Source organism: Apostichopus japonicus, chromosome 8 (genome assembly GCF_037975245.1).
Source record: "Apostichopus japonicus isolate 1M-3 chromosome 8, ASM3797524v1, whole genome shotgun sequence".
In the NCBI taxonomy this organism is placed as follows: Eukaryota; Metazoa; Echinodermata; class Holothuroidea; order Aspidochirotida; family Stichopodidae; genus Apostichopus; species Apostichopus japonicus.
The window spans coordinates 15,750,625-15,776,708 of record NC_092568.1 but is presented as its reverse complement, the minus strand read 5'-3'; the positions used below and the strand labels follow the sequence as shown (position 1 = coordinate 15,776,708).

The 26,084-nt window shown below is 36.5% G+C and overlaps 1 protein-coding gene across 10 annotated transcripts in view; it reads left to right on the top strand.

The window, feature by feature from the left end:
* Positions 1-6,698: 6,698 nt before the first annotated feature.
* LOC139970675 (ryanodine receptor 2-like) overlaps positions 6,699-26,084 on the top strand; it is a 161,278-nt gene continuing 141,892 nt past the window's right edge. For 8 of the 10 annotated variants that reach the window (XM_071976569.1, XM_071976566.1, XM_071976571.1 and 5 more), the window contains exons 1-2: positions 6,700-6,859; positions 10,958-11,044. In XM_071976569.1, coding sequence (XP_071832670.1) covers positions 10,994-11,044 — 51 coding nt within the window. In that variant the 5' untranslated portion in view covers positions 6,700-6,859; positions 10,958-10,993. Of the gene's footprint in view, positions 6,860-8,861; positions 9,051-10,957; positions 11,045-26,084 lie in introns of those variants that run through there. The other 2 variants (XM_071976568.1, XM_071976564.1) reach the window with 2 other exon arrangements.

Below are 26,084 nucleotides of genomic sequence, written 5' to 3'. Positions count from 1 at the left end.
CAAACCATCACTGTTGTTTCATGCAAGACATCAAGTTTGGGCCAATTTCACCTCTGACCTACATTGTCCTTTAAAACTAACCCTCAACATCCAAAAATGAATATTCTAGTATTTGTCTTATCATTCTCTACATATCGTCTGGTGTAATGGCTCTTTCATGCATGCTGACAAGCAGAATTTGTCCAGTTATTCTCTACATATCTTGGGGTTTAATAACTATTTCCAACATACTGACAAGCAGATAATGACTAAAACCCAACTCATTGGGTTTCTTGAACTTTGACCTAAGACGTCATCAATCAAGCAGGCACGAGTTAACATGGTCAGGCACCTACCCACCAAGTTTGAACGTGATCAAACTTATGGTCTAAGAGACGTATTTGGCACCATTTAGGCCACTTCGACCTCAATTGACCTTTGATCCCGAACTTAGACAGCTAATCTTCCTATTTTAACATTTGTGTCATTACTCTCTATATATTGTGTGGTTTAATGACTTTTTTGTTTCGATGATAATCGTAACCTTTGCATTCATGGTGGTACATGTACGGGTATGTGTGGGTGCATTTGTGACGCCCAGCTTGTAAACATGATATCTCAAGAAGGGAAGGTCAGACCAATTTCATATTTGGTGTGTAGAAGTACCACATTGATTACAAGAAGCTTTTGGTTTTTGGTGGAGGTCAAAGGTCATTTGGGGTCACCAGGGGTGAAATTGTGTAAACCTTGTAAACACGATATCTCAATACTGAACGCTTGTGCAGACCTCAGATTTGGTGTGTAAAAGTACCACATTGACTTAAAGAAGCCTATTGTTTTTGGTGCAGGGTAAATGTCATTTGGGGTCAACAGGGGTCAAATTGTGAAAACCTTGAAAACACGATATCTCAAGATGGGAAGAATGGGCAGACTTCATATTTAGTGTGTAGAAGTACAACATTGAGTACAAAAAGTCTATTGTTTTTGGTGTAGGTCATATTCATTTGGGGTCAACAGGGGTTAAAATGTGAAAACCTCGTAAACAGATATCTCAAGGAGGGAATCATGGGCAGACCTCATATTTGGCTTGTAGGAGTACCACATTGTGTAAAAGAAGCCTATTTTTTTAGGTGCTGGGTAAAGGTCATTTGGGGTCAACAGGGGTCAAATTGTGAAAACCTTGTAAACATGATATCTCAATACTGGAAGCTTGGGCAGACCTCTTATTTAGTGTGTAGAGCCACCACATTGACTTTAAAAGCTTATTGTTTTTGGTGGAGGTCAAAGGTCATATGGGGTCATCAGGGGTCAAATCTTGAAAGCCGTGTAAACATGTACACCCTCACTATACATCTCATCTCCCTATACATTACATGTAACAGGCACGTATCCAGGGGGGGGGCGTTGGGGGCGCGCTCCCCGGGTAAGAAAAAGAGGAGAGAAAAAAAAAGAGAAGAAAAAAGGAAAAAAGAGTAGGAGGAGAGGAAGGAAGGGAAAAGAAAAAGAAGAAAATGGAGACAAGGAGGGAGTAGAAGAAAAATGCCAAGACACCGGGAAGAGAAAGAGGAACAGTGACATCATTACAGCGCTGATCCCTATTACATACACAGGGTAGCCAGTGACTAATCAAGGATTTCGGAAGGGGCGTGTGCCTCACCCTACCCCTTACACCGACAACTCCATTTTTGACGTTTCCATTTTTCCTCTCTCACTCATGATCTATATATATACTATATATGGTCTATCATAACGCGTGTGTGTTATATGCCTTAAACAATTGTAGAATTGTGCTATGAAACCAACTGTGGCTGGTCACGAACTCGACCGTGTCGTCGGGGAACATGACGCAGTTCGGGAAGGGGGCGACCGCCCCCCCCCCCCCCTTCAGCATATTTTTTTTTATGATATCGCTAGTAATTTCAAAATAGAAAGTGCTTAGATGCAACTTACAAGGCCTGGGAAGTGTCATTTCCAGCGATCTGGGAGACATTTTCGGCCAAAATTTGCTTATACGCTTCGCGCCAACAAATGGTCCTGAGTAGTGCCATTTTCAGCGATCTGGGAGGCATTTTCGGCCAAAATTTTCTTGTACGCTTCGCGCCAACTCATGGTGGCGCTACGCTTAGATAATTTGCCTACAGGCTTCGCCCCTCCCTTGGCAAATTCCTCGCTACGCGCCTGTTCGAATTTGTAAAGCAAACAGCAGATACTACATCATAATTTCAGTGAGCATGAAAATGGCGTTCCAGGATGAAAAGCCTTAAAACTGTCCGACTTGCCCGAAAAAAATAACCAAAAGTTTTCGCGCGCTCCGCGCGCGTTCAACATGTTAATGTCAATATCATAAGCAAGCATCGGTTATTACATCGCATGCCATCGTGTACCGTACGGTCCGTGAAAGTTGCGCAGTATACCGCGGGATGCTAATGTAAACAACGAAATGTCTTATGTAGATGGAGAAAAGGCATGGAGGTCCAATTATGTCAAAACTCTCTTTTACATTACTAATAGCGAATTAGGGGCTGCACCCCCCCCCCCGCCTCCTATGCCTATGTGTGTAGTGTTCGGTTTCGGAAATATCTGCTATTTTTTCATTTCCTTCAACCAAGTTTTATAATAGCCGTTATAAGAGGTTTTAATATTTGTACACCAATAAATTAACCGTGTCTGAATTTTCGAAAATTTATGACCAACATTCTTCATCACACTTCCCTCTACTCGTGCAATTTTGACCGGTCTGTTAGGGGTTGAAGGAGGTTTTTCTATATTGGTTGTCCATAGATGAAATTTTGTACAACATTATGAGTATGTTTAGAAGTGAGTTTATTCACGAGAAATGTGAATTTTCAAATTCTGAACAAATGATGGGCTTAAAACCTTCAAAAGTGGGGCTGACTGATATTGTGGGCCGCGACGTAGAATCACCTACAAAGCAATGATCCACAGGACATACGATGAGGTCACATGATTTGTGACTGGTGACAATCTTCAAAAGGTTATGGATGGAAAAAAGCTATTGGGAAATACTTGGTTCTCAGGCAAAAAGTGTACATCTGGTTGGTCATTTTTAAGCCCGAGAAGTGCCATTTCCGGTTATCTGGGTGGTATGAAAACAAGAAATTTCCTTGCTTAGTGGAATAATAAAGTGTTGTATGTAATAAGTTAACTCAATATCATAATATGTATGCCTATGTACCAGCAATTAACTAACAACTGTATTCCAAGTTTGGATACAGTCTGATTGAATGTTGTGAAGTTATTGCAAACTGAAAATGTTGCCCCCTCCCCAAAAAGTGGGCCTGATAAAATTTTGCTCGTCAATGGTCCCAAAAATATTTTGCCAAAACAAAGTGGCTCGAAAATATTTTTGCCACCAAAAATTTAAACCCTAAAAATGTGGGCCCAACAAATTATTGTCCACAGAATGCGTCCCAAAATGCATTTGAGGTGGAAATAAAATCTGGTGCCACCCAGTCCAAAAACGGGTCAGGAATATTTGGGGGCCCAGATTGCCTACATGTACCACCTATTAACCAACAACTTTGTACCAAGTTTGGCTACAATCCGACTTAAGGTTGCAGAGTTATTCCAATTTACAGAGAATGCGGGCCCCAAATGGTACCAAGTATATTTGGCCCCACGAATTCGGGCCCAAAGAATGTGTCCCAAAATGTATTTAAGGTGGAAATAAAAGTCAGGCCCACCGAGCGCAAAAATGGGTCTTCGATTTGTTGGGGCCCAGATGGTCCCACAAAATTAGACCTACATTTACCAGCTATTAGGCAACAACTGTATACCAAGTTTGGCGACAATCCAACTTAAGGTTGCATAGTTAATACAATGTAAAGATGTTTGCGTTTGACCCCGTAACTCATTAATATTCATAACTTAAGGTCAGTGCCAAAAATGATAGGCCATACCTTCTGACTACAAAACATCTACATACCAAGTATGACAAATATCCATCATTCCGTTGTTGAGTTATCGCGGACACAAGCAAGTGTCACAGACGCACACATACGCCAACCTGACTTTTCTTCCAGCAAGAAACCTAAAAGAGTACTATCATATGCTACGAAATACCTTATATTGTTTGTATAATAAATTGCAAGTTTTGTCAGTTTTGTGTCCAGTTGGCTGATGCAAGAATATTACTTTATCCATTTATTAGTATCGAGTTGAGAAACTACCTTAAAGCCTTTCAGGGATGCGTTAAATATCTGGAAACCATATTCAGGGTAGTGGCATAGGTAAAAGGGAGGTTCGTCAGTCGGTAGAAAATGATTTAGTCGAGAGATTATGCCGGGGAAGAATAGAACCACTAATACGGGTGTACCCTCCCATCCGTCTTTTTCAACCACACACAAAAAATTTATTAGCACAATATTCGATTAGGAACACATAAGCTAACTTAAAGTCTAACCGTGCCTCAATATGTACAATTTCACGTCTAGATCTCTCTAGAAACTCGTCTACTAACTCCAACCCCCCCCCCCCCTCTTCACGTAAAGATCGGCTACAACGACCCAAGTACAGCTGACCCTTCCTTCATAAAATCCTTCATTCGCCTCTGGTCCTTCCACAAAAGTCAAGTCAGTTGAAATTTGGAACCTCGCCCTGCACCCTCCTCTCCCCCACACATGAAATGTTGTGTATGCCACTGATTCAGGGTGGCTATAGTGACACTTTGAGGAATTTACGGAATAATTTCAATTTATATTCCACGGCTATCATAAAGAATATCACTACTGATCTTGGATGTCTTTCTCGGATGTGTTTTTTTTTTTAAGTTTCATTAATCATTTTATAAATAACCAATTGTAGCTTCCATAATGTACTTATACCTCATATTTGACATTAATCTTTGACTTTTTCAAATTCAAGTCATCTTAACAGACCATTATCAATTTTAGTATTAATATTCACTTTTGATACTTGAGACAAAGGTCAAGTGACCGCACATGACCATTGACAAATTGTTTATCCTCTAGCAGTTATCCCAGCAGTTATCTTAAAAGCTTTCATTTCGTGAAAAAGTTTCACCTTCATATTCAAGAAAGGCGCCAACATAAAAAAAACAGTGGTCGAGGGGCAAACCACAAAATTATCTCAAATTGCGCAGATAAAATGGAAAGTCTATATGCATTTACCACAAATTCAGTGTATGGATGTTTAATTAAAAAAGCACTCTTTAATTACTATCTTACTTTAATTGTTCAACAAAAGAACAGCTTCTTATTATATATATATTTTTACTTTCTCAACAAACTTATTAAATGCCCTTATTTTCGTTGCAAAATGGGAAAGTATTATGATCAAAGGAGTATAGGCTTACTTTAAAGTTATAATAAGTGGTGTTTTTTCAATGGGAGGAGGTGGGCGTGCAATCACCCCTCCCCCCCCCCCCCATCCTGCCGATAATGTTTGCAGCAATACTAAATTGACAACATCTAATCCATCAATACGCGTACTTCAGTTATTATTTGGAAGCATAATTTGCTATATGTAACTGAGGCCTCAAATCACTTTTGGAATGCGTCTTTGACGAGAGACAGGTACCTGACAACTTCATCCAAGTATCCTTTTTTTTGTGAAGAGGTAGCCTATTGTTCTTTTCATTCTTGGTGAAATTTTGTCACTCCGTATTGAACCTTATCTATATATGTATTTCATATTTGGTGCGGTATGTTTGACACAATACATTGGCAGTGATCTATGGAATGGCTCTTTAATGGAATGAAAACAGTTCTCTACTCTGCCATTTGGCTTTGATGACCTTTGACCCAAAACTGGCACTAATTCTTTCACATATCCGTACTAATACCCATACCAAATACGATCCAAATCAAGTAAATATTTGAACGACATACTTTAACGAGAAAAACATCGGAAGTCGTCTAACGCCATCACTAACCTTTCTGAAGCTATCAGAAAAAAACAAGAAGATAAATGAAAGATCAATTGAAACTATTTATTGGAGCAGGTTCTTAGCTGTGCAGCTTTATGTTCCTTGTCATGAAAATGGAAGTAAATGCAATACAATGAACTTAAAATATATATGTTTATGATGAATACCTCGAAAGGCAGTCGTGAAATATGTCTTAGATGAAAATGCTTTTCAAATATTTGCCAATTGTGAACGAACTTGGAGGCTTTTGAAGATGCCAACCACACCAGGCTGATATATCTAACTGTTCTTTTCTACATTTCCTTGGGCAATTTACTAATGTCATTTCTGCGCTCCTTGAAAACCCCGTTTCTCCTGATTTACTCTAGTAACGTTCTAACGATACAAGCAAGTTAGACAACATAGCGATAACACAAGACGGTCCAAATTCAAGAGTATTTCGTATTTAGGACTCAAGCAGGATAATAACAGTTACAATTTGTCAAAGTCAGCGTTACACAAACATCGTTCACTCGAGATAGTTAGTACTTGAAAAACAAAGATTCTGACTTGGACTCGGATACCAAGTATATGGCGTAAATGGACTTGTAACACGACTCAGACTCGGAAGCAAAGGACTTAATTGCCTCCAGGATTTGATGTATGCAACTGCAACACTGAAATAGACTTATGTACAGCTGTTCTACAAAAATACTCAAGGAGACTGCCACTCATCAAAGTGAGGGCGCCATATGAGAAACTTTTGATCGACTGCAAAGTCGTCTGCTACCAGAAATGTTTGTACCAAGTACCTACAAGCATACCAAACATTCTTAACATTTCAACGTCATTTCTTCATCGATCAAATTACTGTGCATGTAAGTACCCGTGTGCGCCTACTGACCACTGCTGTCCGGAAAGCTGCTAGCCTTGTTTCGGAGTAATAATATATATCCAACGTTCCTGCATCTTCGCTTTACAAAGAAAACTGCGGTACGTTAAATTTGACTGTTTCATTTGTGTTGCTGTTTTGAAGAGAATCGAAGGCGAAGGCTATGAATAACTTGTCTTCACGTTCCAACTCCCTGTTGGATGAAGCTTTAGTATAACTTAGGCCTAGGCCTACTTGTTTTAGCTGGACCATGTAGGCTACTACTAGAAGGATGTTAGGCCTAGGCCTACCTTAGGCCTAGTCTGGATGCTTAGCCATGCCAATGCTATCAACGAAAGAAGCGGAAGAAGGAATGGCATAGTACATGTGCGGTTTTACCAGTTAACACACTTAGGTCTAGCCTTAGATGCATACTTACAGTTTCACTGTGTTAGGCCTAAGTCTTCAAAGTGGGCCAAGGTCACCAAGCACAAGTTAGGCCTAAACAGTTAGGGCCTAATAATATATAGGACTAACAGTAACACTAGCATATAGCATGGTTAGCTGTTCTCTTCCATTCATGTGCTGAATCTGGTGTTATATGAATTACTTTCAATAAGACTTCTTCATTATTTAACCACTGAAGAAAGTTAGTAAGGGATTGTAATGATACATAAAATGTTAATATGTTGGCCCTGGGCCTAAGCATATTTTTTTTTTAATGTTTATCCAGTAAATTTGGTTGAAATGGTTACACAGCATCACATGCTTCCAGTTGTGATTGAATCTGAAGTGAAAAATGGTCCGAAACACATTTTTGCTTACAGACAAGTTATGATAGTTTACTTATTCTTTTAGAAGAAAATGATCATCGGAGGTTGAATATGAAGTGAAATATGTCAGTTGATATAGGCCTAAGGAGTTCAAGAGTTTCATGATTTATATAATACTGGAAATTTTGTGAACTGGTTTAGGCTTTCAACCATCAATTGACAGGTTTTATTGTTCACATTTTCTAATTCTAACGTTAACAAACTTGTTTTATTTTCCTTATGTTGGAATTTGATCAAATTTTGCATCAACATGATCTTTGAGGCTCACATCACCCCTGTGGTGACATATATCTGATGTGATGGTAATAGCCTATAATTTGATGAGCATGTGCTTGTTATTTAATTGTTTGTAATTCTGCTTACAATGAAGTCAGACTGTCAACGAAGGTGTTCCACTACAGAAGGGCAAAAACTAGAATTTTTTCTTGTTAAAGGGTGTGAAGACTCGCGCAACAAGAAACGTCTAATGTTTTGAATGAGGTGTAACAGAAGTGTTAGACACCACCTTCGATCCCAGAAAATATGCACACAGCTTGCTACCTTCGGTAATTAGACACTAGTGTACAGTCAGTACATACAGCTGCGGTCAATACCCACAGCACAGTGTACAAACAATACAGCGATGGACATCTCAGGTCCAGCTAAAGATAACAATGTAGCACGTTTCATTACTGTCTGCATTTTGTAGTGACAAGCAGAAAACTTCACTTGCAAGCAACAGAAAGTTAACTTTTCAGAGTGCGTCACACGGTTTGGGGCGAGTCTTCAATGCCTTTAAGTAAGAAAAGACATTCACTATATTCTGTCTACTCAATGTTTGGAATATGGATCTAAATTTCAATGCAGTCTGATGTGAATTGTGTGGTCAGGAATAATGATCTCATTATACATGGCAAAAGTAAGATGTTGAATTCAACCTCATGTACCTCATGTACAACTATAATGATATAGTGACTTGGTTGGAAGGTATTCATGTAAATTAGAATGGATCTGTTGTTGTCTACTGTCTAATGTTACTTAGTGAGTGCAAAGGCTGGTTTCGTATTTTCCCACTTTTCTAATTTCTCTAGATACAAAAATAACCTCTACCTTGTTACAGTTCATATTGCACTATTTACATATAAAGTGTTATGCATGATCTATATGGAGGCATACAGAAGGATACTATATAGTTGCAAAATAACCACAATGCACTGCTATATGGTCTGAACACAGTTGCATATATACCAAGAAACAATGCAATCACTCAACCAGTGAGTCGTGCCGTTAGCGTTTATATAGAAATAGTTCAATTTTATGGGAAGGAAATTATGTACAGCCTTTTGTGATTCTCACAGACATGCATTTAGGCAAAGGTTGCAAACCTTGCTCCAAGTACTGTACATTGATTCTTATGTCAGCCATATTATTACATGGGTGACAGTGTTGTTTATAATTTGATTTTGGAACTATTATAAACAATCATACAAAGCAGCTAGAGGTTAGATTATATGTATTATCTTCATGTGTATAGGAAACTCAATTGTGATATTGGCTTACTGGAGTATGTGGATTGTTTATGATACAGCATTTACACAGCTTGTTATTATGGGATGTTCAGAGATTTGAGGAGAAAGGTCATCTAAAAGTCATTATGAGCCCATTGTGTGTAAAAAACAGGAAAACTTATTCTTCCTCAAGGCCATTTACCACTCATAGTTATTGTTGAGTGGCAGTATTTAGTGTTGACATTTTGCATAGTGGTATCTAACTTAATGTCTCATAATATTGAAAATTATGTTTGTTGTATGAAATTGATATGCTAAATTTTCATTTGTGTACATAGCAACTTGACCCATTTTGCATAGCATTTGGCTAAATGATATGAAACAAATTATTCCCTGCTGATGACTGGTGAGTCACTAATGATGTTTAGAATAGAAATGTTAGGACAAATTTCATTTGGGGGCCACTTGGACCATTGTTTAAAAATTTGCCCAATGCTTATATTTTTTGTTTCTCCTATGCCCTAATTACATATGTTTAATATCACAGTAAGAGACTTTGCACCACTGGTATTATTGCTGTACTTCTCTTGAGCTCTATGATTCTTAGATTTGTACCATTTTTTCTTACCTTACCTCTTTTTTATATTACTTTGAGAAGTGAAGTCATGGCAATTGGGAATACAACATAAATATTTCAAATTCAAATTGGATATATTTTGCATACTGTTTATTTACTCAAATATTGACACTGGTGCCAAAGTTGAATCTGATTGCTTTTCTTAAAAAGTTGACCAGGTAAACTTGCCTCCATTATCTATAGGAGGTAAACAGAGAATATATTTATAACAAACATTGGTAACTGGTACAAATATATCCCAATGTTGGATTTATGGAGTAAGTACTGAGTTTAATATGAAGTAAGACCATCATGATAAAGTGACTTTGGAGTTTGCACCTGAAGTGATTGATTCAAGACCTAGCTAGTGTTGTGATCACTATTTCCACTCTTGATCCTGGTAACAGTTTGTCATACTCCTGCCATGAAAAAAAGTTGAAAAAAGGCCACAGTGAACAGATTTCCTATTCTAGTGTTCTCATTGTTCAAGCGTTTAATTGAATGTTGTGAATAGCATAAAATTTGCATACATGTTTTAGTGTCTCTAGAGCTTTGAAATGTGTTTTACCTAGGACATGAAATATTTGTGGGGGTGACTTTTATTATAACAGTAGTTAGCTGATCTCCCTTTCCACTGTTTCCTTAGTACAGTAGTAGCATAGAGGGATCGGTTTTGTCGCCCTGAAGACTTTCAAGAGGCAAATATTACTCATCAAACAATAAATTTCTCAAAATCTTACATGTCTAGCAATTGCAATGTGTTAAAACATGATCTCCCAATATTTTACATATTTTGACAGATATGAATGAACTGCTCAGCAATTATTGTGGAAGTATTTTCTCATAAGGGCACTGTTTGGGAACCTACTACAGTATGGGGCAGTGTACTAGATTGAACATGGATGACCATGAAAGATTAACTATTAAGATATATAAGCAGTACAATAAGAAAAATCTAGTTCTAAGTTGACAATATTATGGGGCGATTTATTCATTTTTTTTACATTGGACTCTTACAAATAACAGTTGAGCAGATATTTAAGTAAGATATTCACAACTTAAGTTGCTGGTTAGCAATTAGCAATTAGACAACAAATTGAATAATCAGCACACCCCAATTTGCAGGATCTTCTTCAGAGGCTAACTGTTATTGTCTGAAGAAGGTCCTGCGAGGATAAACATATCAGGCCCAATCAATTTTATGTATTTACCTAGACTGGTTTCTCTCTTTGATTCTTTGTTCTTATTATTTCTTTTGTTATTTTTGACAATGTTCCCTTTCAGTCTGAAACCAAATGATTGTGACACAATTCATGAAAGATGGCTTTAAGTGGCACAGATGCTGATGATGAGATCTCTTTCCTAAGAACAGTAAGTATATATATCTTTTATTAATTCATGTAATTATTGATATTCATATCGTCATTGCAGTTCTTTTCCAGAGCCTTGAAGTAAAACCTGCTTTTAACTTACTGAAAACCTGCTTGAACTGATCATAAATGTCTTTAGGATTGTGAAATTAAATCCAAGTCTTGAGCATTTTGAAAGAAGTTGGTAGAAATACAGTACCCAGTGGTGCTTCTTTGCACCTCACGTATGATACCTTTCTAATTTGTCATATAACAAATTATGTTTTGCTACTATGATACCGAACCCATTGGTGGGAGTCGATGCAACATTTACTACTCTACTCTCATATAAATGGTTGTTTGTCCATTGTATGATTTTGTCTGCTTGAACTTGAGTTGCAAACATATACAGTTTTAATTCTAGCTTTCAAAAAGTCTTAACAGGTACAGTTTAACATATGGTGCAATGTATAAAGAACAATGTGCACACATGTATACCGACAATTAATGGATCCACTAATTATATAACTCACAAAGTGTCTAATGACTCCTCTTTCCCAAAGTGTTGCAGTCAGATATGCAAATAATTCCAACTCCCTTATGTGACCAGTGATTGTTATCCAGTCACAGGGGACTTAGGCATTTGTATCAGAACGTAACATGTTTCCAAGCTGCTTGTTCTTCACACAATTTATACTAAATATGAGAAGTAGACTGAATGGTTACAGTACTATACAGTACCTCTTTCCTTGTTTTGCACGGAGGAGGTCTATCAAAGTTGATGTTTACACAGGTCCTTCAATTGTGGAAAGCAAACACAATATACTAATCTTTGATCAAATTGTTTGATGTGTAACCTTGTTTGCCTAAGTTCACATTTTCAAGTTGCAAGGCCCCCAATAGGCCTTGGGATCTGTGAAATCCTTTTTTATTGTCAGTCTGCCTTTCTTGATCTGCACTATTAGTTTACAAATTACTTCTTGAAATGTTTAAATCATCATCAAAAAAAATTTAGCTTCACTTTTGGCTTTCTAAGAAAACTAAGGAGTTACTTTCTGAAAGGAGTGCAGTATCATCAGAACTGCAAACAAAAATTGGTGAGTAAGCTTCTCATGGTAAACATAAATAAACATTATCAAAAGATTGCAGGTGAAATGAAATATAAGTCATATTTTAACAAGTTTTGCAAAACAGAAAATATAGAACCACAACAAAGCAAAATATAAACTGCAACAGCTCTATTGCATTGTTTATGCTCAATTGAACTGAACACAAAATTAGCTACAGAGGCTTTAACAGTCAGTGTTTCTATTTTGAAAGTTTCCTTAATTCAGGCCTTGAAATTCAGGCTAATTACTGGCTAAATGCCAGTGAATTTTGCTGTTTGCCAGTAGAAAATGAGACACTTGCAATTTTCTGCCAGTAGACATTATGAACATGAACACATGATAGGTCAGTTAACAATCATCAGTCTAAATATGGCATAATTTCTGTACCTAGCATAAACCCTGTATTACTGATTATGGTCAGCTCCCATTTGACTGTCTATAGTCACTAAGTGTGTGCTACAATTCAGAGAAATGCCAACAGGGTACTCGCATCTATTAGTTAACTTGTGGCTAAAATTGTGAAATACTGAGCTCGTAAATATACTTAACTTTTATGACTTTGTTTTGCTAGAATTTGTAACCTCCCAAATATATATTAGACAATATCGATGGCAGGCTCCCAGTCAATTATTAATAATTTCCTCTGATTATGTGTGCACAATACTTGTACAATTTTCATTACTGGTGGCCTATTTGGTCTTTTCTAAACTATTTTACAGCAATAGTCTCAATGTATTGGACAGCTTGTATTATACTGAGGTTGTAAATGTGAATCTCTCCAATCACCAGCTTTATCCTTCTCATTTTCAATGCAAACTCTTTTCTGGCTTTATTTTACATGAAAACTTCATGAAATTATAATGTGCCATTCAAATATTTTATGACCAGTGCATGTTATGTGATCTATGTAATGTAATTTTGTACATAAAATTTCCACTCAAATTTTAATATAGGCTGTTGACTAGTACTCACTGTGTTATAAAGTGGTATATTGATCTTCTAATTTCCATGTGTGGTATTGCTGGCAGAATATGACTCGCCTAGAAATTGATTTTGACTTTAAAGATCTCTTACAAAGTAGCATTTACAGATAATTTAACAGTGAGAAGACCTCAATCAAGGAAATCAATATAGCTGGATTCACAATTTCACAGTTTCATTTGTAATGTTCAGTAGAGTGGGAGTTTCTTGCTAACATATAATAGTAATGTTCGTATCTTTCATTGTACCTTTTAAGGCAGATTGTAAGAGAAATTGAGGAAGTTAACTCAATTCTTCATTCTTTATAGTCACATCTCCACAATTTCATATTATAACAAAATAGTCCTGTGGGTATTTCTTGATTTAACTTATTTCGCAGCGCTGTTCACACCTTTGGGATACACATTAATTTTGTGTGATACAACTTGTCAGCATTGCAATATTCATCAGCTTTAAGTACTAATCATTGTCACAATATATAAAATCAAAATACTTAGACAATGTCACCATTGAAAAAAAAAAAATCTGAAATTGGTTTTCAAATTGCATTTGTTCCATCCCCAGTGGAATAACCAGGATGTATATCATGTGCTGCTATAACACTGTAATATATATCCTTCAAAAGTCCAAGATCCAGTCACCTACTCCAAGTTTAGTCATATAGTAAGTCCAACAAACAAGCAACAAATAGGAGAGCAATGACTATCAGTGCTTGCTCTTACTGCCCAATCGGTTCATTGTGCAAAGAGATAATACAAGGTAGTTCGAACAATTTGGGCAATTATCCCTGCTGTGAAAGAATCTCACATTTAAAATGCATAGCTGAAGGCCCCCCAAAAAATCCTATATTTTTGGCTTATCTGCTAAAGTATTTTAGTACACAAACAACTGTGGTTCCCGTTCAGTCAAAAGAGACAATAATTCAGAGAAATTTGATGTCAATTGTTAGCAGATTCTCACTGACCAAAAACATGATGCATAGAGCTCATGATCGTACAGGTCACCATGTGACGTCATTCTGCAGAGTGTACCGTGAACGACGTACTTCTCGTAAGAAATTGAACCATTTATTAACTTCACTCTTCCAATAAACATGCAGCTACAAAGAGAAAAAAATGACTGTTTAGAATTGTTTACATGTTTGTTTACTCATTTTGGGTAGCAATTCTTCAATTAAAAGTAAATTATGGTTAAAAAGCTGCCTAAATGTATGGTCATATTTTGTAAGATTTGCTACTATTATAGGCCAGTATACATACTGTGCCATACAATATTGAGGTCTTCACGAGATTGAAATGCCTACCCTTGTGAAATATGTCCACATCTTGGGTACTATTCATTTGCAATTAATCGTGTTTGCAGTTAGTCTCCAGTCAGTGGATGCAATATTAATCGAATCCACGAAATATAAAGCTTTGGATATGTATCAGTCTCGCTGCCATAATGCAAGACTTTTAGAAAGCCACAAAAGCCGATCTATACTCAAGCAAAGGGAACACCACAGTAAAAAAAGGCGCTTGATAGGTTCCATATTCCATATAAGAGTTTCAAAAGTTCATTTGTTCCTGCATCTATGGGGTATATCATGGCTGCAGATAAACAATTGAGTATGCACATTAGAATGACAGGGCAATTGTGGCTAATGAGTTAGGCATATATATGCCTCTGCGTAGACAATACTGCCTATAATACATGTTTGTGTCGAGGTGGATTGAACATATAAGCTTACAGATGGTGGGAAAGCCCGGGAGGGAGAAAGTCTTTGAGGGTGCTCCTTACAAAATTAATCCAAAACCTGCAACGTTTATCGTCAGTTTGATGACTGGGAAATGAAAAGTAACTTAAATTTGGGTTTCAGTTTTTGCAACCTCCTACTACAAAAGCATTTTGATTTTAACAGTATGACAGAGTGTCATATCGGCGTAGTGTTAGTGCTGAAGTGAGTAGCTTGATCGAAATTTTTCCTCAACCGACTTCGTACATGTTTGTCACAGGGTGACCTGCAGTCACGTGGGCGCTTAGGAATTTTTCAAAAAGAGCAAATTCCTTGTCCAAATGTACTAGGTTTGATCAAGTTTTACCGAGTCTCAAAGGGAAATAATACAAATTTGCCATACTTCAATGGAAAGGGAAGTGTAAATATTCAATGTAACATAAATTTGAACGGATTAGAGGATGGGAAAAACCACCAGCTATGCCTTTTAAGGATTTTTTACTTCCATCTTGGTAGGAAACAGCTTGTTCCTGAGTGATGTATGGAGGTTGCTTTTGGAGGATAGCATGTAAGGCATGCTTATCAGATTTAAATATTGTAAAATTGATAATACTGACATAATATATCTGTAGAAAAGAGAAAAGAATACTGTCAGTTTCCCTCTTTAATATTAGATAAAGAAAGGTTTTGCATCTTTTGTTGTAGGAGTCCCATTAATATGTGATATACAGTAACTAGAATTCAAATTGTTTGTAATTTATGTGAGTGCATCTGATGTCATGCTATTAGTTACATGTATGTGTATGTATCAGTTGCCTATCAACCAGCAAACAGCATTTGTGATTCATTCTGTACCTCCCAGTTATGGCTTGACGAAGCATTTCATGCCTCCTTTTCTTGATATATTTGAATACATTACATTTGCATTGACAATGAAACTCTAAGCAATGATCATCCATCTTGTAAGCTGAGCTGAATTCTGTACAGGTAGACAGCTCTACCTGAATATTAATCAAGTGATAAATTGCAATATTGGACTAATTTGTTGTCTCTCATACACTGTTGATTACAGTCTTTTTTTACGTCTTTGTTGCAAGAGGTGTGTAAGTGTTGATAGAAATATCATTCAACTCGTTTGCTCATTTAGAGTAATGGCAGTGACTACCCCAGTATGAGGAATATGTTTGGCAAGTTGAGGATAAATCTGAGAGCTGAGAGGAAAGGAAGGAAGGGATAAAGATACAAGGAAGGGATAAAGATAAAAACAAATACTAACTAGGTTCATATCCCTCACTGATGTACAAAAGGAAATAACATCAACAAAGTAAGGGACTGAATTTGATCATGATACCTTGAGAACCATGACTTAAGTTCGCTTTGAGAAAGAAATTGTGACAGTAAATTGATAGGGAATTTGACTGTCTTTATCTTTTAACAACCCAATAGGGAGGGAAAACACAATCTGTACACAATATATATGCACTGAGGATTGTAAGCAAATTGCATACGTAGTATCATTTACTTAAAGGCTTAAACATGTACTGTACAACATAACAGTCACCAGGTCCATGTACAGTATGTGTGTATTACTAGTAAACACATTTTTGGATGTCATGCAGTACTAAAGCAATATTAATTACAGACAATGCTAAATGGTATGCACAGTTAAATAGGGACCTTTTAAATACAGTCAGCACACACTGAAATGAAAATCAGTTACAACTGATACTTATTTAAAGATGAGACAATGAGTGTGTAATTAGCATACATGTTCTTTGGATACCTCTATTTTAGTTGGTGTGTATACTGCATTATAAGCACACATATAGAAGATTATAGTAAGCATACATATGTGCATGTATGCTAAATTGAGTTTTCCAAGTTAAAACTGCTACATATAGTACCTAGTCTTTCTTGCTAAGTACTGTATATATACTTGTAATTATTTTGTCCTTGTTGATCTAATCCAATTGGCTTCTTCAGATCTCAAGTGCAACTATAGTATAGGGAGCTGCTGCTTGCTTCAAGTGGCATCTCCTTGATACAAGTTGCATGCTATCAAATTAAAACTTATTCGGAGTCAATTTGACCTGGTGACATTTGTTTAGCCAAGTGCTATGTGTACCTGAAATCCCAGGACCAGGGAAAAGTATGTATAGTGGTAGCACCAGAATTTCCAGGGTGAGGGCAAGGGAGGGGAGGGAATGAGGGGGGAGGGGAATGGAGGGCAAGCAAACAGTTTCGGACGACAAACATTTGGCAATGCAAAAACAACCCGGATAAAGTTGTTTAATAGACAGAGAGGAGCTTACATGTCCTTTACACACATTTTCTGTTGTTGAAATTAGTGGGAATGCAGGATACTTAAATACAAAATGACTTTATTTAATACCCTTGAAACACTGTTGAAGAATTTTGACTGTATAGATTGTGTATACCACATATGCATACACTGTATTTAATGGAATTGTCTGACCAGTGGGAGATTTTGATACATTGTCCTCATAGTTCTTATTTTTCTCTTTCTAACCATGGGAAAATTGTCGCCATTTGACGTTTTCTTCTTTTAGAAATCTGGTTTTCTAATTCACCAGTTTCTCACCAAAAGCACTGTTTGTTCGTACCGCATCAATTTGGTGATTGACGTAGTGCAGGCAAATAGGCAAAATGAGCGACTTGAAGTTAGCACTCCCATTTCCACAGCAAATACACTCTCACGTGTACACGCACAGGTGATGCCTATGATATATCGTTCATATCGCAAACGTATACCGCCTACCATGCCCAGTTGGTATACGTACAAAATACCCTCTCACACTCAAACCACAGATCATAAACTGTTCTTCAAAATCGCTGAAAGAAATTTCACGGATCAACTTTACAGTAAAAGGAAGCTTGAAAAGTATTTCGAACACCCAAAGATGAAACTTGGCGGAATCGATGTCAGAGCAGAATGTAGTACCGAGAAGCTTAGGCTTCGCAGAACTGTCTGATTGTAAACGAGTAGCCTACATGCGAACATTCTTCGCGTTGGAGCTTGACAGTGCGATGTATAAACAGAGAAGAGTCTGCTGTTCAAACTGATCTTGTGTTACACAAATTCCATTGAGAAAGTTTATTTTGGTCCGGGACTGATATGGTGCTATCGTTTTCACTACATTACAGTTTTAAATCTAACCAATGTATATACTTTACTTTATTTGTAGGCAATTTTTTTTTACCATCCCTGTTTCATCCCAAATGATTTCTGACTCCTGCTCTGGCTATGCTACTGTAATTGGGATTGGCTTAGCGAGACGATGCTCTAACTTAAATGAAATTTGTTTTTGTAAGTTTTGAATACTGGCATCCAAAAAGAATTTAGTGTTTACATAGATACAGTAAAAGCTTTCACAGATGAATTATTCTAGGTGTAAAAATGTTTTTCAGAGAATTTACTTCTGTTGTTTGGGTACATTTTATACCACTATTGAGCACTTTCAATTGACCCCTAATGAGGGTGACAGGGCACACATAATGGGAAATCATGCATTCACTCTTGGGGTGAAAATTTTGAAATTAATCTTTTTCTTATTATTTCATTGAGTTGAATTACAGTAGCTGACAAAGAAGAATTTATGAATTGGACTGCAAGAATTATGGACCAACCAAAGATTTCTTTTAGTGAGAAATATCTGGATCTAGTCCTATATAAATCAGAAACATTGAGAATTATAAATAGGTTGATTGGATTATATAGCTGCCATTGAATCTTCAACCTAAAACACCATCCAGTGTTTGATTTTAAAAGCACAGCTTTGTTTGTGCATCTGTAGGTTTCTTCATTCAAGCTGAGTGTAGCTGGCCTTTATATTCCTTTAAATGTAGATATTTGTGTATTTTGTAAACAAAAGTTAACCAGTGGTATTATTGAGTCTGAACTGATTGTTGTACTGTGTGATCTTGATCAAAGTACAGTCTGTTGACAATTCGACCATGTTCTGATTACAACTCAGTGGTCACAGATATAAGACTAACCTTTGTCTAATATTCTGCTGATCTAAGAATGACCTACAAAAAAGTTTAATTTCCTGTCCAGTTTAGTTGTAGCAATCTGAGGCCAGTATGCAACTTTGGACACACTTGAACTTGTACATAATAATAATAAAAATAATAAAATACTGTGGTAGCAATGCATGTGTTTCTTGTTAAGTCTTGATGCAGTGCACATGTCAGTAATATAACTTAGATTTCTGTGATGTGTTTATTAGTACATCACTGGCTGTGACTGGAATAGTCTGTTAGTGTAAATATGGTATCCAGTTGTGTAAAATAAACTCAGGTTAGAATTAAAGATGGCATGTGTAGTCTTATCATAGCATACTGTACTTTTACTATCATCCCTTACTTCCTTCACTCTAGTAGTAAAATCAAAACTAATATCTATATTGAAATTTACAGTTGATACAGCTCAAAACTAATATCAGTGAATGTGATCCAAAGCACATTAATTAACTGCAATATCCTATACTTGTTGTAAAGTATATTATTTGGGTTACAGAGACTTGCAATTTACTTCGTTCATCGCTTACCTGTCTCCTCACAACCTTAGCACCTCATTCTACCGTGTCTAGTATGCCCTGGTAATCTTTTAACACTGTGCACCCTCAGCGACGGGCTCCTCCGGTCGTTGCCCTTCCTTCTCATTCTACCATTCAAAGTGTTTACACATGCGTTTTCGTAGTGGATACAAAATCAGTAAGTTTTATGATATTGAGTTTTAATTTTATGCTATAAATGTAAACTTGACTTTACCTGTGTGAATCATGAAGACTTACTTAATTGGACCTACTCTCTGCATCCTACTTGCTCTGTCACTTTTTTGTTTTTATCCTGTCTTTTTGTCTAAATCAATATCGATTCTTAGAAGTGACTAATTATCACAGTGTTATTTGTTTAAGACTAATGTAGTTATTACTCCTACATTACATCTTGTGAGATCTATATGGGTTAGGATACAGACTGACCTAATTTTCTGTAGAAATACTGTACATTTAATACCCATATATCCTATCTCAGAGTCCCAGAATATTCCACGTACTTAGGAGCTTTGATAATCAACGATATTCTGCTGTGTTGCTCTTTCTCTTTGAGTTTAAAATAGTAAGGTATTAATGAAACCATGTGAACTCATCCATTTCAATACAGAAGTCTTTTCTGTCACTTAGCAACGAAGATGTTTTAATGAACTGTTGGGGCCATCAACTCAGCTTCCTGACAAAGCAAACAAAAGACATTTTCCCTGCCTACCTTATCTCCGACTAATTCTGAGCTGATTCTGCAATGTCCAATTCATCAGTGGTTTCCTTCATGTACTGCAAAATCATCAGAAGACCACGTCATCAGCTATCATCAACCACAGTAAAATCTCATGAATGGAAGCCACAATCAGTTCAGGAGAAAGCTCTTAATTATCCTTCCTAGGAAGACCATATATTGGTTGTATACTGTACTTGATATACATACATCGTCTGTTTACAAATATAGTGTTTGTTAATGGTCTTCACATTGCCAAGTAAAATAAAGTTTGGAGATTTTTGCATTAAAAGACTGAATATCAACTGATTATTGGTCAGGATTGCTTAGTGATATTAGGATTACAGGATTAATTATTCACATCGAGTGGAGGTATTGATGCCATAAACAATAATATGATGTTACTTTATGTTATCTTCAATCTCTATGATCAGTAACTACAGTACAATTAGCACTAAGAGTGCTTTTTGTGGGTCTACTCAGGATGAAATGTTCCTGCAAAAAAACTTTTCAATTTTACATTGACACTGATCAATTTAGACTGTTGCATCTGTGGTCACAAGGGTTGAAGGCTTCCATGATGAAGTTTGCTAAATTTTTTAATTGTTGAATTTTATAAATTATATCTTTAGCAAAAACAGCAGTAAGTCCAGTAGTTTTTTCTTGTGTTAATGTGACTCCTTAATAATGAAAGATTATTTACACACTTTTGTACAGTTGATTCTGATCACAAGTACTTGCACATGAAGTATTGACCCAGATATCAAGTATGAGGTGATTTGTGTCCGGTAAACCCAAATACGGTGACATATGTATCCTGATGATCATTACCCTTTGCTACATGACATAATGTGCAATTTGTTCTAACAAATTCATCTTTAGTAAATGCAGAGAGCTCTTCATGTCCACTATTTGGTAAAGAAAGTTTACTTCTATGAATAACATTCTCAAATCTATTGTTAAAACTGTTGTAACATACTGTATTTATTGGTATTTAGGTTGCTGGCAAACATGGTTGACATGAGGATGTGGTTTAAGCTATTGCTGCAGAGTTTTGTAGAGTTAATGTAGCATACTCGCATAATCGATCTACACTGGCTTCTAGTTAATGCTTGAATGGACTATAAAATTCCCAAATATCTTCACGACCTTATCCAAGAGCGAACAACGGATAGACCTACTCCCCCCAAATACCTCTATCAACTTACTGTTCCTGTGACACAAACAAGAACCGTTGGTGATCGCAGTTTCTGCTGTTCCGCCCCGCACTTATGGAATTCGCTGCCAGTCCATCTGTGGGAATTCACTTGTACAATTTAAATGTGCTATTAAAACTTACTTATTTTCTAAATGCTTCACAAATCTGTAAAGCGCATTAAGCAACCTTTGGGTTTGATTCTGCGCTATATAAGACTAATTATTATTATGATTATTATTTATGATTATTATTATTATTATTATAATTATATGGTAAACAACTCAGTGTAGCTTCTCTACAATCTCATACCATTCTAAAATAATCAAACAATTAATCTTCCGAACAATTTTCTTGTGAGGTTTCCAGTGAACATTTGACAGACATTGAAGACGATCAAGATACAGAATGGATACAGTTAATAGCAACAGCATCTTAGTCGAGGTTGACTAGATATTGTAGGAAAGATGAAACAGTTTGTCCAAGATGCATGAACACCTTTTCTTCTGTGATGATATTTTGTGCAAACAACTGTTCTGAGAGTTCCACAATATTTATGATTGCACTTCCTTTCTGTCATCAACCTTCTTACTTTCCTAACCTCACAATCAGAAATGACTTCAAAATAATATTTTGAATGATTTAGCACAAGGTCTCCTTGCAGAATCTGCCAAGCTTGCTCAGGATTTTCATGGGAATGAGTGTTTCTTTACATGATTTAAAAATTAAAGTGCAGGCAAACTTTAATTTTGACCACTGAAATAAGAACATATGCTATAAAGTATCCTGTTGAAATTTGCATGCAATTCCTGTGTTGCATTTTCACACTATTGATAGTTGAAATTTTTTGCTGTTTGTACCAATAGTAAACTTAAAGCAACAGGTGTGATGCCATGATAGTTGCACTGTGACTGTAAAATGGTTTGTTTCTTTCTAGTTCTTTTTGAACGTAGAAGAAAATTGTGGTTACAATTTAAAAAAGAAAACGAAAGAGAAATCTGTTTGCTTCAAGTTCAGTGCTGGTCCAAAATATTCAAAACATCAATGTTGTTATCTCGAAAAAACGATACATTGGAATTGAACGCACTTCCACTCGGATGCTTACAATATGTTCCTCTTTCATCAGCCAAATTAAATTTTCACAGGTTGGCCTTTCCTGTCAAGGAACTAAATGCTATCAAACCTGTGGTTACCAAGATGGTAAGATGACATATATAGATGCAGATAGTTAAGATTTGACTGGCCGCAGATTGATATCAGAAATTGAAATTATTTATCACCTCACTCCTGTTTGCTTGACAATCAGGTATAAATCAAGGCTGAGATAAACTACTCAATTGTAATTCATTTTGCATTAGTAAATAGAAAATATAGGGGCCACAGGAAGTTTAAAGAACGTCTTGTAGCCCCTGAAATAATGACTACAGAAGCTTTAGCAATATCTCTTGCTTTGAAAGGAGTTTATCTGCAGTGCCCCTCAAATGAGAGTAGCTCCCAAATGAAGTCTTTGCTCTTTGCCTCAGGTCTCCAAGTGATTTTGTATCTCTTAGTTGTCTGAATTCTAGTAACCTTGGCATTTTGAATCCTCTAAAGAGTAGCCTGGAGCATAGAGGATTAAAATTGTTATCTCTACTAGGGTTGCCTACTTCAAATTGGTTATCAATCAAAGGAGCTCAAGTTCAGATGCATCTGGAAAAATCATATTGCAACTTTATATATTTCTGTTTGCTTAAATTTGGGTGGAGAAGGGATACTCCGGCTCTGTTACACAATGGCGTGATTCCAGAATATGATTTTTTAATATTGGATATCCTGAGATTTATCGGTATGATTACCAACCTTTTGAACTCACATTGTTGCTTCAAGTACTGTGGGTTTATCTGTTGCCATGTCCTTTAGCTCACAGTATTATTCGGCAATTCACACATTCTGCTCCTTTAACAAAAGTAAAACTGACAAACTGTTCACAGAAATTTAGTGAACATCGATAAAAGAGTCCAAGGTACCAAAGTTTGTTATATTTTTGCATCGAATCTGATATTTACATTCAAAGAGCTATGCAAATTAAGTTGAATACTCCATTAAAAGCCAAATGAATTAGTGCCTCAAAAAAATGAAAACAGTAAATGTGTCATTTGAGTCCATAAACGACATGATTTTTTGTTCTCAGGGAGATACCAATTTAGCACCTTTTTTTAATCAGCCTCGCATGTTTTGGAGAGTATTTACCTGTCTCCACGCTACATATGCACTCAAATTTGCCTATATTATGTACACCATATGGCCTCTGGACCCCATGTCTACATGTCTTCAAAACTACACACTCGCTTTGCTTGGACAGGTGCTTGTTAAGGAGGAGGATAGGATGTTGACTAAAATCTTCTACATCACTTTCGTCAAAGTAACAAGCAATCCCACTGCTCAAACACCTACTGGTGGAATTGCCACAAAAAACTGCCTGTGATTATGATAGTTTGACAACAGAATGTCAAGATCGGTCTAAAATAACAGATTTCATTACTTTTCCTTTACTCTATCATTGCAGATGAGGTAATGTTCTTGTACATGTGTGATAGCCACTCCTATTGTGTCAAATATGAGCTATTGCTATTGGTCAAAGTTCGGCACACTCTTTCGAGCTCTGAGCATTTCCGTAAATTACACTTAATGTATGAGCATGTATATACATCTATAATGCATGTATATAAAGTCTATTAAGATTAAGACTATGCTGTTTGTTACAAATAAGTCCCTGTGCTCATTTTTCCAGCTAGCCTACAATTTAGGCCAGAAACTTTGTCAAACACATTGTAAAAATATGACTGTACAAAAAAATCATGAAAATGTTAACAGTGGCATGTTTGCAGTCAAATATATATGAAAGATGTCCGTTTTGCTTTATCCAAGAAAGAAACTTTCAACAGTATGATTACAGTATTCACTTTGTTACTCGCTCACCTGTCTCCCCACAACCTTAGCACCTTGTTCTACAGTTACTAGAATGCCTTTTAACACTGTGTGCCCTCTATGACATGCTCCTCTGGTCAATGCCCTCCCTTCTCATTCTACCATCCAAAGTGCCAACATCATGCATTTTGTTGTCCACAACTGTCAACAGTATGATTACAGTGTACAGGGGTATAATACTACGACCACTAATGTGACCAACAGCTGACATTACAATGTTAGTATGGGCAGGGAGCTGTTACACAGCAGCTCCATGCTTCTTACCCGAAGAAATTTGTGAGTAGTCTTTCCTTCGTTAGTGTTCATTGTAGTACAACCACTCTGGCAATAAAGTGGGTTTGTTTTGTTGCCATTTATCCAGAGAGCATGCATTGACTCAATCTCAAGTAGGATATAGGATATGCATGTTTAGTGTGTTAGAGATTGGATAATGACTACCCCACGTTCTCAATTTTTCCATTTCAAGATAGCTGGGTATTTTGGACAGCTCATGCATGAACCCAATCAAATATCCCATGCAATCACTTCTCAAATTTGAACAGAATCAATTTCTATCCTCGGTTTTGTTCAGAGTTTTTGGCAATGCCCTAACCTCCTTTAATTAAAATTTCTTATTGTGATTTTAAGTGTGGTAATACGTCTGGAAGTCAAAATGTTGTTCCATGAGAGTAATGAGTCATTTGAATGTAGGTTCTGTTAGTTTGATCAATTGCACCTGAGTAATATGAGTAACAAAATATTGACCAAACTGAACAAGCTGCCTAAATTAAGAAAGAAATGATCGAACAATGTGCCGACACTTAGGAGGCATCATGACTGTGTATATAATGACTTAACTAAAGGAGTTTTGTATGCTGAATTGCCCATGTGACTTCTATGGATGAGAAACTGCCAGGTGAACATAGTTAATGTATTATGCATTTAATTTTGTAAACCAAGCGACAGTCAGAAGACAGTCAGTGGAAGTACAGTTCTAAACCAGCACCAATTTTGGCAGGTTAGGTAGGTCGGAAAGTACATAATTGAAGGGGAGACAGGTAAGTTATGTCAGTCATAAATGAAAAACAATTAGTTCTTTGGGTTTGCAATTGTCAGCCTACCACATCAGTGTAATGAACAAAGTCTTTCAATGGGAAATCATATCGCAACCAGAAGTATAGAGCACATTCTTAGATTCAAATATTTTGGAAGTTGAATGTTCTTCTAGGTCCAATGCACTCATCTACCACAGTATTACTATGCTTTACACAGCTGGCTCTGGAAGTGAGGCATCGGGAAGACTTTTAGCTACCATACAACTCCATGTGCCACAGCTTGCTAGTAAAATAGCCAACATTCAGGCTTACTATGCTGCCAGAAATTTAGCTTTTAGCATCCAGAGTAAAATACTTACTGCATTGTTCAGGCAAACAATAGGAGTTCGAACTCTATACATGTTAGGGCCTTATTCTATGTGGTACATTAATTGAAGCAGCTTGCAGACATAATCCGATATTAATCCATATTAAGGTGTATTTAGTTTAGATATTGCAAAGTTATGGTTAATTCTGTCTTATTGGTTGCATTTTGATACAATTTACATTTGTTCAAAATTTGTTGAAGATATTGCAAAAAATACAGTGATGAATCAATGAGTTTGTGAAGAATAAATGACAAAAATGAAATGAATGTTTAACATGACGAGCCTATAGTAAATTATAAAATTGTTAATTTTATTAGCTCACGAACCAAACAGGATGTAACAATATATAGCTCTTTGTGTAGTGATTTCAGGAGCGCTTGATCCCCTTAAGACTTTAGA